Source organism: Carassius gibelio, chromosome B7 (genome assembly GCF_023724105.1).
Source record: "Carassius gibelio isolate Cgi1373 ecotype wild population from Czech Republic chromosome B7, carGib1.2-hapl.c, whole genome shotgun sequence".
Classification (NCBI taxonomy): domain Eukaryota; kingdom Metazoa; phylum Chordata; class Actinopteri; order Cypriniformes; family Cyprinidae; genus Carassius; species Carassius gibelio.
The window spans coordinates 32,194,693-32,210,672 of record NC_068402.1 but is presented as its reverse complement, the minus strand read 5'-3'; the positions used below and the strand labels follow the sequence as shown (position 1 = coordinate 32,210,672).

At 35.4% G+C, this 15,980-nt stretch overlaps 2 protein-coding genes across 12 annotated transcripts in view; one reads left to right on the top strand and one right to left on the bottom strand.

Annotated features, from left to right (window-relative positions):
• Positions 1-9,392: 9,392 nt before the first annotated feature.
• Positions 9,393-12,368, bottom strand: LOC127961206 (sentrin-specific protease 8). Its single transcript, XM_052560222.1, has 2 exons — positions 12,218-12,368; positions 9,393-11,403 (listed from the first exon to the last, which is right to left on the bottom strand). Exon 2 carries the CDS (start codon positions 11,369-11,371, stop codon positions 10,733-10,735), a length of 639 nt encoding a protein of 212 aa, XP_052416182.1. The 5' UTR covers positions 11,372-11,403; positions 12,218-12,368; the 3' UTR covers positions 9,393-10,732.
• Positions 12,369-12,480: 112 nt separating this feature from the next.
• The window catches only part of LOC127961189 (unconventional myosin-IXAa), a 123,923-nt gene continuing 120,423 nt past the window's right edge, over positions 12,481-15,980 (top strand). For all 11 annotated transcript variants that reach the window (XM_052560188.1, XM_052560186.1, XM_052560185.1 and 8 more), the window contains exon 1: positions 12,481-12,806. The gene's annotated coding sequence lies outside the window, so the exon portion shown is untranslated. The remainder of the gene's footprint in view (positions 12,807-15,980) is intronic.

The window sequence follows — 15,980 nt, the reverse complement described above, 5'->3', positions numbered from 1 at the left end:
TGTGAACGCTGATCCGTTAACATGGACTCGGAAAAAAAACGCATTCTGATTGGATCGGATAGTATACTGCGAGAGGTCAGTGCAGCTGAAAATTGTGCTATAAAGCGATTTAGAAATTGCGCACGCTCAAATCGTGATTTTATGATGATTTCGGTTAATCACACAGGCCTAGAATGGACTGGAAATTAACAGAAAATTACTCGGGCTGGCACCGCTCAGCCAAACGAAAAACCAGATCCAGGCAGAGCTCGGCAGCGGTAGCAGAGCAAGCAGGAGGAAGCATGTTGACAGCCATTTATGCATGTTTGAATTTGTTGTTCTATTCAGCAAAAATATCTAAGATATATTGGTAGTTTATTCTTAAACCAATCAGCGAGCTCGAATAGTGGAAGCATATCACAGTTTAATATTTATTTTTTTGTTATTTATGTATATGAAATGATGTTATTATGCTATGACTTAGACATTTTTACATATATTAACAATATTATTGTTTCTTTTAATAGTAATTGGTGGCCCAGCTGCAATACCACAATACCACCGTGACCCACTAGGGGGCCGCGGACCATAGGTTGAAAACCACTTCTGTAGATGTATTCTGTGCCAATCAAGATTGTTATACTGTTAAATGAAGGACCCTAGTTGACCACTGTAACTACAGCTATAGACACATACTGCTTAGGGTATCAAAATCGTATATCTCGACATGAGTAATTGTATGCAATGAGAACGACAATCACAATTCTCGATATAAGAGCAAAAAATACTTGCCTAATTAATGTGAGATAAAAGTTCTCTAGTTTATTAAAGACAAATAAAATGCTATAAATTAAATTTGGTTTGATTTATTTTGATGGGTCTATCTAATAGAAATAAGAAATAGTACAAAAATTGAATAATCAAATATAAAATAAAACTTCACTGTACAAATTAAATATAAATATTTTCATTAAAGTTAAAAAAGTGAGGTGGAAGGGGGTGGGATCAGAAAAGCACAAGCTGGGATTTGATCCCAGGTTGCCTGAAGAAACACACTTTTACAAATCCATATAGATTTTAAGGAAAGCAACAAAGTAAAAATGGTACATAGTACATCAATGCAATTACATTTCAAGAATAATTATTGGTCTAGATTATGAAATATTGCACACAGGCACTGTTTTTATCTAGAACTTGTATTAAGATTGCAATCCCTTGCAGAGATAGTTAATTACCACAGAGCCACGAGACGTATGGGATCATTTGGTCATACTTTTTGTGTGTGTGTGTATATATATATATATATATATATATATATATATATATATATATATATATATATAAAATATTGAGGCTGATCACACTGCCATTATACTGCCATTTATATGGAAGTTTTTCAACATTTCTCCTGTTATGTTTGAAGAAAGAAAGAAGGGCATAATTATTATTACTCATTATATTCTATAGGCTATTTTAGTAATTAAAATACATAGGTTAATATATTATTGATCTAATATGATTTTAAAATCATATATTAATTAATGACATTGTAGTAAAATATTACACCACCCAAATATGTATTTACTTCCCTCTAATTCTCAACATCAGTGCAGGCTTTTTTTTAGCTTATATTGACCGTTATAAAAAGTGATTAGTGGCCTGCATATAAATAGCCTTGAAAATAAAACAACAGGACAAAATTATAGTTGATTACTAGACATAATAATTTCATGACTCTAGACACTTTTTTGTGAAACAAGTGGTATAATACAGAAAAATAATATTTTCTTTAGCCATATAAAAACAGTTGTCATGTGCATGGGTAAAATTTATCTGCTGGAAATTTTAGGTATACAGCGACCCCTTGCAGCTCTAGTGTTAAAGGGGTCATAGGATGCCCATTTACCACAAATTTATATGATTCTTTAGGGTCTTCATGAAAAGTCTTTAACATAGTCTGGTTAAAATTAATGGTAGTGAAAAAAAAAAAAAACCCTGTCAAAAACAGCTCTTTTCAGATCACACAGTTTTGTAGCATTTTCCTTTAATTGTTAATGAGCAATGCTGACCCCGCCCCTCTCTTCCGAGTTGCTCTCTGAGGTACTGTTTACTTTAGCCACATTCATTGTGAAATAGGGCTGTCAGTTTTGTGAAAAAATAATTTTCGATTTTTAAGACATAAGTGTTTATTGAATCGATTGTAAAATCGATTTTTTCCATGTCAAAAAAAAAAAAAAAAGACGTTTCCTTTTTCAACATCAAATAACGGACGAATGTAAAGAGAGTGCTGGAAACGCACAAGTCAGCAATATTTCTTATTTATTGGCATGAAGTTTCATGCAGAATAACAAACAGCAACAGGAGTGCAACATTCTCTAAAAAATATATTTGCGGAGGGGACGGCTTCCATAACAAAAGAAAAACATCACTGCAGGCTTCAACCCGGCTGCATTTATGATTTAGACAATTCAAAAATCTCCAAGATTATTTTAAATAATGATTCAATCCATTTCGATTATTTTAAATAATGATTCAATCCATTTCAAACAACTGTTCAAAAAATTAAACTTTAAATGGACTTGAGAACAGGCCATGTGTGTTTTTTTTATTGAACGTAACTGACACTTAGGCTAGGCAGGCATAATGAAATGCACAAAAAAAAAAAAAAAAAAGGCTAGGGCCATTACAAATTTATTAGACAGGAAAACAATTCGATCAACATTTTCGGGGTCCAGAACAGAGCGTTTTTTACTCACTATATGCCCAGCTGTTGAGAAGACATGCTCTGACCGCACTGATGTCCCATGGACACTCAGGTACAGCTGCATAAGGTGGGGGTATTACTGCCAATTTTCCACCACAAAAGCTGGTCGCTCTCAGCTTGCAATGGTCCTTTTCATAACTCAGAATCTCCTGTAACTAGATGCGCGAATGAGGTGAATTCGCCTCTACCACGCCGCGAGACCTCCAGATGCACGTAAACGCTTCTTTATATTGACTTAACATTGAAATCATTCGCTCCAGATGCTCTATTCGCGTTTGGTGTGAACGCAGAGTAAGAGGTCGCTTCGACATCACTGGGTCTTATAGGCGCATAAAATTGCTGGTATTTTCTGTCTAGCTTTCGCAACGCATAATGCACTTTTGGAATTCTTTATTTTATTTTTCTGCTTGTTTGTGAGTTTTGTTACATCTACATTTTTTAATTGTTTAATTCTTTTAAAATTAATAGTGTACATATTTGGTTAAAATCGATTCCCTATTTTCATTTTCGAAACTTTTTTTGGTTGGTCCGATCGATTGTGCAATCGATTTTCGAACTAAAAGTGTAAATATATATATATATATATATATATATATATATATATATATATATATATATATATATATATATATATAATTATTATTATTTTTTTTATTTTTTTTTGAGGCCTTCTGACCCCAAGACTCAGCTAATCTCTGCAAATCTCCAGCTGTGATTCTTAGAGAGTCTTTGGCCACTCAATCTCTCCTCCTCACCGTGAATTAGGGTGATAGAGACACACATTCTACTTCCATGCAGATCTGTAACGTCTTTAGTTGATTAGAACCTCTTAATTATTGCCCTGATCATGGAAATGGGGATTTCGAGTGCTCTAGCTCTTTAATTACAGCCACTTTTTATTTGTGAAGATCAAAAATTTTGTTCTGTACAACGAAACACAAATCTTTGGTTTTACTCCTGGTGATTGATGATTAAACAAACAAACAAATAAAAAAAAATAAAAAAGACAAAGCAAAACAATTGCCCTATATGAAGCACTGAGAAATTAGGAATAAGTCAACCAAGTGAAGCAATCAGTCAATCATCAATAATCTTTTATCAATCAATTAATAAATTGTTCATCAATAAACAAACAATTAAACAACATTTAAAAGTTTTAAATTACAAAATGAAGCGTTTCCCTAAAGTAATTCACCAAAGGAATAAAAAATAGAACGACTTTCGTTATGTCGAGATAACCAGAAAATTAAGTCGTTATAATGAGAAAATGACTTTTGTTATGTCGAGATAATGAGAAAATTAAGTCGTTATAACAAGAGAACAACTTTCGCTATGTCGAGATAATGAGAAAATTAACTCGTTATAACGAGAAAACGACTTTTGTTATGTCAAGATAAGCAGAAAATTAAGTCATTATAACGAGAAAACGACTTTCGTTATGTCGAGATAACGAGAAAATTAAGTCGTTATAACGAGAAAACAAGAAGGAAAAAAATTATAATGCATGGCCGCTTAGAACTTCCGTTACTATGTGCACAAGAGAATAAGAAATTAGTTAACAAAACTAATTAAACCCTTGAAAACACAGTATGTAAAAAATAAATAATTGAATATAAGTACATGAGACAAAACATTCTGTAATATTTCACACCAGACGATCATTTAAGCACACATAATTCTGAATTTTGATGAGGCTGTAAGTTCACCATGGGTAAGTGAATCAAATCCTCAAAAAAGAAATTATAATAGAATAATAGAAGAAAATAGAAGAAAAAAAGTATTTTAAAGAGATCCTAAAAATAAATCTTTTCTCATTTACTCACCCCAGTATATCAAAAAATAAAATGAATCAAACATGAGTTTGTTTGTTTTTATTACTCTCATACAGCACATATTTACACTTTTAAAAGTTTTATTAATATTTTTAATAATAAAGACAAGTATATTTAGCTATTTACTTTATTATTATAATAAATTCATTTTTATTTTATAATCAATACTTTGCACTTTAATATCATGTTTCTAAATGTTTTTTGTTTGTTTATTCCATATACTGTGTATAACTGATGACACAATTTAATTGTGGTATTTTTTATTAAGTTAAAAAACATTTTTGCAAACTTATTTCTGTACCAATAAAATGTGGAACACTACATGTTTTAACACCAAAATGTAATCTCTATTTAATTTAACTTACAAAGTAAAGTTTTCCTCTGTATCACTTGATTTTGGGACATGTAAGATCCTGAACATTACAAATGATGGGACACAGTGGTCCCCAGTGCAGAAGTCCAGAGGAACTCAAATCTGCTCCTCCCAGAGCTTGACAGTGGAGGTCGCTCCCTGCTTCTTCAGCTCCGTTGTCTCGGCTGAGGAGCCAGTGATGTCCCACTACTGCTCTACACACTTTATGTTTCAACTCAACCAAAAACTTCACAACACCTGCACGCAGTGGCGTAGCAAGCTTTTCAAAAGTGTGGGGGATGGATGTGATTTGTTTATAAACAATAAAAATGATAAATACATTGACAAAGGGGTACGAAATGCAGGGCTTAAAGTTCTCCGGTGTCGTGCCGGATTTTCGGCTTGCAGCGTTTGGGTGAAAAAAAAAAAAAAAACTCAGAAAAGGGGAGAGAAAAAAAACGCCCACACAAAGCTTTTTCTCTGGTGGTATAAATAATGTAACAATTTACTGTTTTTAAACATTAAAATAATATACAATTTTCTTTCATAGTTCTTCAACAGGTATGCAAACAATAGCTGCTGAACAATCTCCCAATAATAGCAATTAGCATTAGTCTAAAAAAACTAAATATAATACCGAAAACACTTGACATGCCAACAAAACGATAACAGAACATCTTCCCTAAAAACCTCGAAAGCATAAACACTCATTCAAAGTACCTTGAAACGGGAGATGTAAATAACCATAACCATAAGTTCCCGCCTCCTCAGCACGAGCTAACCAATAACACCCCAAGAGAGGCGGGACTTAAGGCAGAACAGCCAATCATCAGCCGGTCACACTCAAAGCCGGTGTCCTTTGAGAGGGAGAGGGGAGGAGGCAGCCGCGGCGAGCGCAGCCGCAGACAGACACACAGCGGCCAGAGAAACGGAGGAGAGACTGTAGTAAGGCGTTTGTGCAAAACTGCGGAAAAACTGCAGAGAAAGTGCGGGTGTCGAACCCTCTCACCGGGAAAAGTGTGGGTGTTAAAACCCCCACATCCCCCACGGGTGCGACGCCCCTGCCTGCACGTCATTACCAGCTCTAAAGCACATCACTGGCCTTGAATAAAGACACATAGACTCTCTTGTAATGTTTATTTGTTACTCCAGTGAGTGTCTTATCTGAGTTTACATTCCATCCTCATATCTGTCTTCTCCCTGACAGTACAACTGTGCCTTCCAGGGAAAAAAAACAATGCAGTACTTTGAACATTAGGTGGAGACAAATATCTAAAACCAAAAATCAGTCATAATCATTTTAACATCTCATCTCAACTTACTATTCCTTTTACTTTATTCGCAAAAAAATGGGTCCGATTTTTTGTGCTTTGATGCAACAAAGCTCCGGTGATACGTCTGATTTACAGGTGGTCACAACCTCAAAGATAACCATCACTATTTACTTACAGATGAGCACATCTGGTCTTAGTGGCACCTAAAATGTTACTTCAGGAAGCATTTCTAAGGTCTGCTGAAAGTCAATTTCTGCATAAATCTGTAAAAGCTAATAAAATTGCAATATAGTATCTGAAACACGTTAACAGGGGACACCAGGGTAAATTTCTATTGTTTCGTTTTTTTCTCTCTCTGGTGACTTTTTCTCTAGATATGTTTGTTTTTGCCTGTACAAGACTGTAGAAATGCTACAGCAAAAACGAGTTACTACATGGAAAAAACTGTAATAGATTCTTGTATTATTGTAATTTTTATATATATATTTTTTTTTGTAAATGTAAATTTTTTTAATTAAAAATGAAGAAATCATCCTTTAATTTACAGTGAAAAACTATAAACTGACCCTGTTTTTTTTATATATATATATATATATAATTGTGTTTTTCAATAGTTTTTGTATTAATTTATGTGTTATTTATATAGATTATGTTGTATAATTAATGTTTAGTCCATTATTTCAATGTAATGTACGTATGTTACCAGTGCCATGTATTCGCCTCAGCTTGTAGAAAGGTCATTTGTGATCAACATGAATTCTTCCTGTGGCTCTCTCTGTATCACCTGTGTTATTATGCTGATTATTAGTGTGTGTTAAAGATAAAAAACAGATTTTGGTAGCAGCGTGGCCTTGATCATTCAGCAGAAAAGTAAAAATCACAGCATTTTTTTCATTGCATGGGCTTTAGTTTACTGTGAAGTCAGTAAAGAGAGAGAAAAGGATACAAAAGAAATTAATTCCTAAGAAGAGCATGAGTAGACATCTCTAAAATGTTTTTTTTTTAATCATTTGTCATTAAACACAGACTTTAAGCCTTCCTTTTCATGTCCTGCGATGCCTTGACCTATAACTATTAGCTCAAGGCATGTTTTCAAGCCTACTAAACCTGACCTATAGGTCCAGCCTGCCTCATTTATCCCAGAGACAGAGGGTTTTCATGTGGAAAAAATAGCAGCAACCTTCGGATGTCCTGTCTTCAAGTTCATAAATCCATTGCTTTGTTTTTGTCAGTGGAATTTGTCTTTAAGGAAGTCGGCTACACATAGTAACCTGTCTGGTGGCTTTGTCAAGAAATGGATTTTGCAGCATCAAATAAAAGACTTCTCTTTAAGTCTATATATATAGCCAAAATTCAAACACAGCTCTCAGGATATTCTAGGTTTAATAAACTAAAAAAGGTCAGAGGTCATTTAACATTTGGTGCTAAGTTTACTGCAGCCATGTTAACGCCTCTCTGGCAAGTGTTTAGAGAGTAAGAGCTCTGAGATGCGTCTCATTCCAGGCTCAGCGTCACTGTTTGTGCTCTTTCAGTCATGTCCTGACAGCAGTGTGAATGGCCATACCAGAGGAACATTCCCTAATGACATCTCTCTAGGTATACTTTTACATACGTCAGTCTTATCTGCTTTTTTACGCTATATCTTTTTTTTGTGTGCACTTGTAAAACTAGTTGAGATCGGTTACAGACCTTTTGGAGAATGTGCAGGAGGCTATTTGTGTTCACCACATGATCTCAAATTACAGACCTCATACTGTAACAGAATATTTTGAAGGGCCCAAAATGGGTGTGGATGATCAATAACATACTTTTCACATCACACTAGACATTCCTTTGTCAGCTATTGTCAACATCCACAAAGTTCAGATCTAATAGGTTTTGGGTTTGCAATTTTTTTTTTTTATTAAGAACTATTCAAGAACCATCAACACTTCAAATATATATGTGTGGACACGTTTTTTTCTTTTCTTCCTGAAATTCATTTACACTTCTGAGGAGATCTGCAGTACATTAGAGTGCAGTTTAAGAGGATGTGGATGAGGTGTACTGTCCCAGAACTGAGATCATGAAGGTCAGGACCCCCTCAGAGAGATAATGTGAAACACCTGAGGCCCCGGAGGAGCTCAGAGCGCTTTCATACAGAGTCTACTGTTGAGAGGAAACCTGGTAAACCTGAGGCCCCACAGCTATCAACACGGTTCCGGTGATTACCTTTGCATTATGGACTGCGTTTCATATTAAATGGGTCATTTGTTGCATAGACAAAAATGGCACGGCAATATATGAAGGTACGGTTTTGATTATTTAAATCTACGGACATTCCTTGTTTCTGTAAGTTAAGAGTATTAAAGGTTCTTAAATTTTCCCACGCATTTTAGCCAATCAGTGAACATGACATTTCATGATCATATTGGGAGAAAAATGATACACACACACACATACATATGTACTTCATTCAAAATGTCTACTCAATAAAATATTTTGTCTTTTTTTCGTATGTGGTAATATATATTTTCTATATAATATTGCTACACAGGTATTCTTCTTAAAAACATCTGACAATTAACAATAAGTTTCCATGTAACAACTCACTGTACCCCACTACAGTATGTCTGGTTAATTAACTTTATTCTTTCGTTTAGCAATAATATTGACAATGTTCAACAGCTTTTTTTTTTTTTTTTTTTTTTTTTTGCGTAATGCTGATTTTAATGTTTCTTTATTTGAGCAATATTCTGAAGTAAACAGACTGACAATTTAACCTTGTCTCCGCTTAACACCATTTTATTAATTTCAATAAGATTTTTCTTAATGTCACATTAAAACAATTTGATAGATGATTTAGTCATAAAAATGTAGAATGTTTCAATGTAGAATTTGCAATTCAGTAACATTAGAAAATTTCTAATCTAGTATCTGAATACTGTTGCAAGTTTCTGTGTGCATCCAAACAGTCTGGTCGTGCTTTAGATCAGCAAAACCCTCTTTTATGCAAAGGTATTTTTCACAAATAATAATAAAACAACAACACAAAAAGGTTCCACTAGAAGTTGTGATGAAATGCCTCCAAAGGACACACATAACTCATGATGGTTTAACTGAGGTCAGTATTACTTGTATAGTAAAGTGACTGCAAAGCAGACATGTGTTCCCTGCACGCAGTTTTTTTTTTGGGACGATAAATAATGTGCTCATTCTTATCAGTTTTATTCAGTTGTAAGAAAACTGGTATATACAGCTGAGGAATACACTGTCACACAATCATGCATTTGCTGGTGTGAGGTCACAAAGCATCTTTTCAGCTCAGCCAGAGGATGCACTTGGTTAATTTAAAACTACTCTACTGTTTTTTTTGTTTTTCAGCATGTGTTATAATATAACATTTCCCTTAGACAGTTATAACACAGATCACATTCTTTGTCATCTGAAGTCCTCTCAAAATAAGCCCTGAGCAAAAAGTCCTGTAAACAAGCATCACATTCAGTTACTCAATTCATGCTACTAATCTAAACTAATCAGCAACAATACATTCTGAATCTACTGCACCAACTGATTTGTTATACTGATCACAAGTTTCTTCTCTCTTTTAAAATAGAGGAAATGTCTTAGACGCTTTCTTAAAAGAAACAGCACATCCAAAAGTGAAACCATCAATCTGGATTTACTCACCCTTGTATGACTTTGTTTCCTTAACGGAAGATGTTTCGCAGAATGCTGACATTTTCATACAATGCAACGGGAATGATGTCTGAGGCTGCCAAGTTCAAAATATGATAAAAAATGCAGGCATTATAGACATAGAAAATTCTCATCCATAACGTAGATGAGTTTGTTTCTTCATTGGAATGGATTTGGAGTAATTTACATTAAATGGATCCTCTGCAGTGAATGGGTACCGTCAGAATGAGAGTCCAAGTGGCTGATAAAAACATCACAATAATCCACAAGTAAGTCGCATAACTTCAATATATCAATTAAAGTCTAGTGAAACAAAAAGCTTTGAGTTTGTACAAAACAAATCCATCATGATGCTTTTAACATTATTGGGATATTTTTATCAGATGTTTGGACTTTCATTCTGACGGCACCCATTCACTGCAGAAGATCCACTGGTTATCAAGTGGTGTTTTGCTACATTTTTTCCAAACCACAGTGGCCCAAGGATTAATACATTCCCAGCTAATTTTAATCTTTTGGGTGAACTATTCAATAATGATGCTTTATTTGTAATTACTGGAGCATGATAGAGCAGTCCAAATTCACTTACACCGTATGAAAAAAATAATTAAAAAAACTTCTCATTTTGGGATTAGAACGACGTGAGTAAATAGTTGATGGAATTTTCATTTTTGTATGAACTATACATTTAAGAGTTTGGCAAAAATGTTTGAGAAGTGCATGCTGTTTTCAAATGCAGTTTATATTGTGCAACCTTTGTGCAGGATTGACTATGATAAATAAGTGTGTTCACTTTGCCCAGTGGCTAATAGAGTTCATGCGATGCCGTTGCATGATATAAAGGGTCAGCTAGTCATTCCTTGGCAAGTCTCTGTATTAGTGAATACCATTCTGTCCGTTTCCGTGTAATGTAGGTGGGTGTTATGATCTGAGCGGGCAGGTGGGGACAGCCCTCGACTCTAGCACTCTCACACAGAGCCTCAGCATTACAGATCACATACATGCCACAGTCATAGCTGTTCTGCTGCGAGGGGCTTTGCTCCTCCACAAAGGGCACTTTCGTTCCAGTGCCTACAAAAGCCTCCAACTTAGCTGCAATACGCCGGGCATGCAATGAGTTGCTTCCACTCTGGGAGTCGTAGTGGGAGAACTGGCCGGTGTCTCGCCGATAGAGAAGCAGGCTCCAATGGGAGCCACCGGCTGATTGATTAGAGTTGTCATTGACAGCCAAAAAAACCCACCGACGAGATGCGAGACTCAGCGGCTCCAGGAAAATGGCGAGTTCCTCTTGACATGAGGCGTACTTTATAAACTGAGCGACTTCAGGGCTGATGAAACAGACCTTCTCACCCAAACCTTTGAAGGGTTCTGTTGCAAAGTACTCAAAGGCGAAACCTATGACTTGATCGTTGAGCCAGTGGGGTCCATTTAAAAGTGCCACATCTGAGCACCGCAGGAGACTGTCCTGGTAGCTCAGTACCACTGGATCCATCCTCAAGGCAACCAGAATGACAGCAGCAGTTACTGTGGGGATGAAATTTAAGAGATTTTATTGATTTATATACATAGTACCAAGTTAATACCATGGTAGTTAATGATTTTACATCAAGTAAACTTTTTAATGGTCCCCCTCAAAACATTTCAGCTTATCCAAAATTCTGAAGCTTGGCTATTAACTACAGAAAGTTTACTTGATGTAAAAGAAAGTTCAAAATCTTTTCACCATAGTTTTTAATTCCTTTTCTATGTATTATGTTGTTTTTTGATTTTATTTTATCTGTGATGCATTTGATCTTATGCTTATTTTGTTTGTGCGTGTGTGACATTTGATTTATGTGATTCTACATAAAGCACTTTAAGCTGCATTTAGATATCATGTAATGAAGTTTTATTATATTACATTATTATTATGAAACTGTCTATCTATCAATCAATCAATCAATCAATCAAATCTATCTATCTGTGATCTTTAACTGTACCATTCCACTGACACAATACTTTCGTAACAGTCATTTATCACCTACACGTTCTGTTCTTCTTACAATTTTGTATGGCTATTAAATTATTAGTACAACTTAAAAGTTACTCTGATCTGTAGTTGTTGTGTTAGTTTTGAGATATAAGACTATTTATACTGTTATTTTATAAGTGATTCGGCATTAATTAAAGTTGTCTTATATGCAAAACTTGCACAAATCAGTAACGTCACTGCACCGCGCACTAATTTAGGCCAAACAAACAACGATTTAAAAACAAATACATTCAGCTTCACAGCTTTCTTCATACTTTTAATAATGAAACAGTTAGTCGTCTAATTTGACGACATATCGTTTCTTACCTTGCTAAAGAAAGAGTCCCCAAAGTAAGCTCTCATAACGTTCACCTTCCTCTTCAAAGGCTCAACGAGGGCGGGTGCCGTAAACAATTCACTGTTGTTATAGAAAATGTCGCGCTTCTACGCGATTGCGACAGTGTTGAGGGGCAAAGCGCTTCTTCGCCTCACGTACACGCCTTTTTCCAATACACGAAGGTGATTGGCTTACATAAGTGACGCAACTAAATACTCTGAAAGGCAGCCCCCGCCCATCGCCGCAGCTTACCCCGCCCAATTCCTCCCGATTCCAAGACCAGCGCGTCTGAACGCTGATGAGAAGCAGCACTGATTAAGCAGAAAAACCCCCAGAAAGGAGTTCTGCGAGCGACTCCCACGAGAAAAGAAACGTCGCACTGTTGGGAAATTTCAATGGGAAAAGGACTGTAGTAATTTTTTGGTCAAAATGGCACATCGGCACGTATGTTTGGACACGGGAAAGTTGCAAGGGACAATTTGAGAGAGACAGTTCTGGGATATCAGTGGATTCGCTGGATTTGATCTGTCCTTAAAGGAGAAGCGCGGTACACTGGATTTTTACACTGAACTCCGAGAGGTGAGGTTTAGTGTGAATTACACAAAAAAACTTAAAGTTCTCAGTCACCATTACTCGAAGATTCCCCACAGACACCGGTTTTATATCCTGCTTTATGTCTAGGGTTCTCGGGACGTTTGCGCGTGGCATACGTGCAACGGTATATTGTGATATTTGTGTTGCTTCGGTGTCAGCAGACATCAGGGTTACCAGTGAAGGGTGTAACTAGTATAAGTGTGTTAGAATAACTCTGAGCTGACATTTCAAAGCGGCTGAGTAAACCCCTTTTAAAGTGTGGAGATGATGATGATGGTGCATGTATTATTGAACACTCACTTCAGCCTCAGTACTGCAGTAATCGTGGGCCAAATCTGCACAGTCATCCGGACCCAGTCATACTGTTTCATTTTCCTTTCATTCACTGCTCTTTTTTTGGAGATACTGTGGCCCTAAAAGTATGTGGGCACTCAAGCCATGCCATTGCATTTAGGTAGCATCTACAAACAAATTATGCTACAGCTTTATTCATTTGTTTTATTTATTTATTTATTTTATTTCAGAGCTAATGTCACTTCCCTGAGCTGTTTTGTATGTATTTGAACCATCTGATTCAGCTGTTAGGGTGGCTTGAGAGATTGTGCCAAGACATGACTTTACTCCGACAACTGTCTGGCCCTGTAAATGGCATCCAAGAAATTAGTCAAAAACCTCCTCGTGTGGTCAGGGAGCTGTTTTCTTTCAAATCAGATTCATAAGTCGACACAATAGTTTGGTACTGTGCTTAAATAAATAGTACAGTGGTGATATCATGGTCCTGAAATATTGTATTAACGCGTTTATATGAAACGTATTTTAAGCACACCATGTTGCTATAATGTATTTCAATAAATTATGTAAGAAAAAAAACAACAACAGTACAACCATAGACTTTGTTGTTGTTGTTTTTTGTGAGAGAGTTAGTTTTTTTTTTTCAAGAGAGAGGCTTTCAGTTTGAAACAAAATCACTTCACAGGTTTAAAATTCCTTGTTATTAAATATTAACGCAGAGCAGAAATAAAAGTTGCATCACTTAGCCCGGGGGGAGAAGGTAAGGCCGGATGAGAACACTCATTTTAGTGACTACTTGAAATTGCTCTGTGGTTGTGGTTATTTAATCATTTAAAAAAGAAATTCCAAATGCTTTTTGTATCTTTCCTTTTTCTAGATTCTGTTTACATTTAATTTTAGTTATCAAAAAGCATGTTTAACTGAAACCATGAAACTCGTACAGTTTAACAGCCATTTATTAAAAGTTTAACATTACATTTTAGGGCCGTATTTATTAAAATTACATTTCCCCTAAATACTATTTTATGTTTTCCATATTAATGCGTGTTAATATTAATAATTTTATCGGGATTCCATTTTAATGGTTCAATTAAACTTGAATCAAAAAGCATTTCATAACACTGGAACAATTTGATAATTTGTTACAATTTCTAAACTATAGGGCCCTATGAAATTTTTTAGTTTCTTTTTTTCCAGAAAGTCTGTTTGAATCTTTCTGGATGTATATCATATAAAAATGTTATAAAATGAAAATGTTATGCCAAGTAGAGAGTGATATTCCTTAAAAAGAAAGTTAAAAAAAAATTGTTTATCATTATCATAAGAAATTACAAAAGTAATATGTAGTCATCATCACAGTTTCTTAAATTTAAACTAAACTTTTATTTTGCCAAGTTGTAGTAGTCAAGGCATTTGAGTTAGATGTATATTTGATATGATGCTGGTGGTTGGTTTTATCAGATGAAAGGGTGAAAGTGAACTCTCAGAGCAGCTCTGGAGATGAAGCTCATGCTTTCTCGTTCTCATATAGTGAGACAGCAGGCGCTGAAAACACCACAGCTGTAATGCATGCTTGAGTATGTTGTAGACTAAACTGCATCAGTCATTCATGCAGAACATGCATGCTTCATTTTTAAATAGTTGTCTTTCTGCACCTTAATAGTCACAGACACTGGTCATATCATGCTTTGGCTAAGCATACAGCCTATTTTTGATTTATCTTATTTTAGCCATATTCCGTGACATTCCGTGTTCTACTGTAAATTCAATTTTTATGACTTGATTCCGGGTTTTGTCAGCATTGTTTACATTGTGGAACTCATAGGGTCTTACTGTACTCTATGACGTCTGGGGAGGTCTAGTTGATTGTTAGAGGCTCTGTATGATGAACCTCGCTTGTAGGAGAAATCTGAAGCAATTTTTTGTACCACAACAATAAGAGGAAACTTCCATAGGAAGTAGTATAACTTTCTGCCAGCATCAAGTTGCCTGGATTGTACTGTGAAGGAGATGCAGTAAGTAATCCACATTCCAGAAAACTCTGTATTTGGACATATGTTCTATGCTCTGACTAAAACCTGTCAGCATTGTATAACCGTTCATCATCTAAACAAACCAAACATGAGTTACACTGTCTGTTTTTTATTGTATTTATCTTATAAATGTTTATCTTTTGAATATGTCAGCTGTTCTTCAGACAGTAAGTTATTTAGTTGAATTGCAGATTGTGGACAGCTGTCTGCAGACAGACAGACAGCTGAAAAGGAGTATGGGTCATATTCCCAGGCATTAAATAACTGGAAACAACAGTAATTATTCCTTAAAGCCTTCTGTATTTCAAACACAGACTGATGTGTGTTGACAGTTTATTGTTCGGTTACCATTCAGATCAATTTTCATATAAAGATGCTCACGCGATTGCCGTGCTATTTTGCTTACTTTGTGCATTTTGACTTCAGAAATATGTGTATTGGGTTTCCATAGAGCCAAATTGACCACAATATGTGCCAGTCCTAAATTATCATCAAGCAATAAATCTTCTTGGATTTATGTATCTTACAGGCTGTAATTTTTCTTGGAGCTTGTTTTCGAGATGATCTGAAATTCAAAGCCTGGTGTTATGTTTGTCCAATCCAAACAAATATTTGGAGTGGATTTGGATGTAATTCAGGTCCGTGTGTTGTCTAATTCCAGAACTTCCCTTTAAAATGGCTTTTAAGCCTCTATAAACTCCCAGCAAAATGATTCACTGAAAACATTATTTAATAATCTTTAATAAGTTCTGATGGTTTTCCCTCATCGAATATGACATTTTAAGGGTTAATTCACCCAAAAATGGAAATTATGTCATTAGTTGCTCACCAGGGT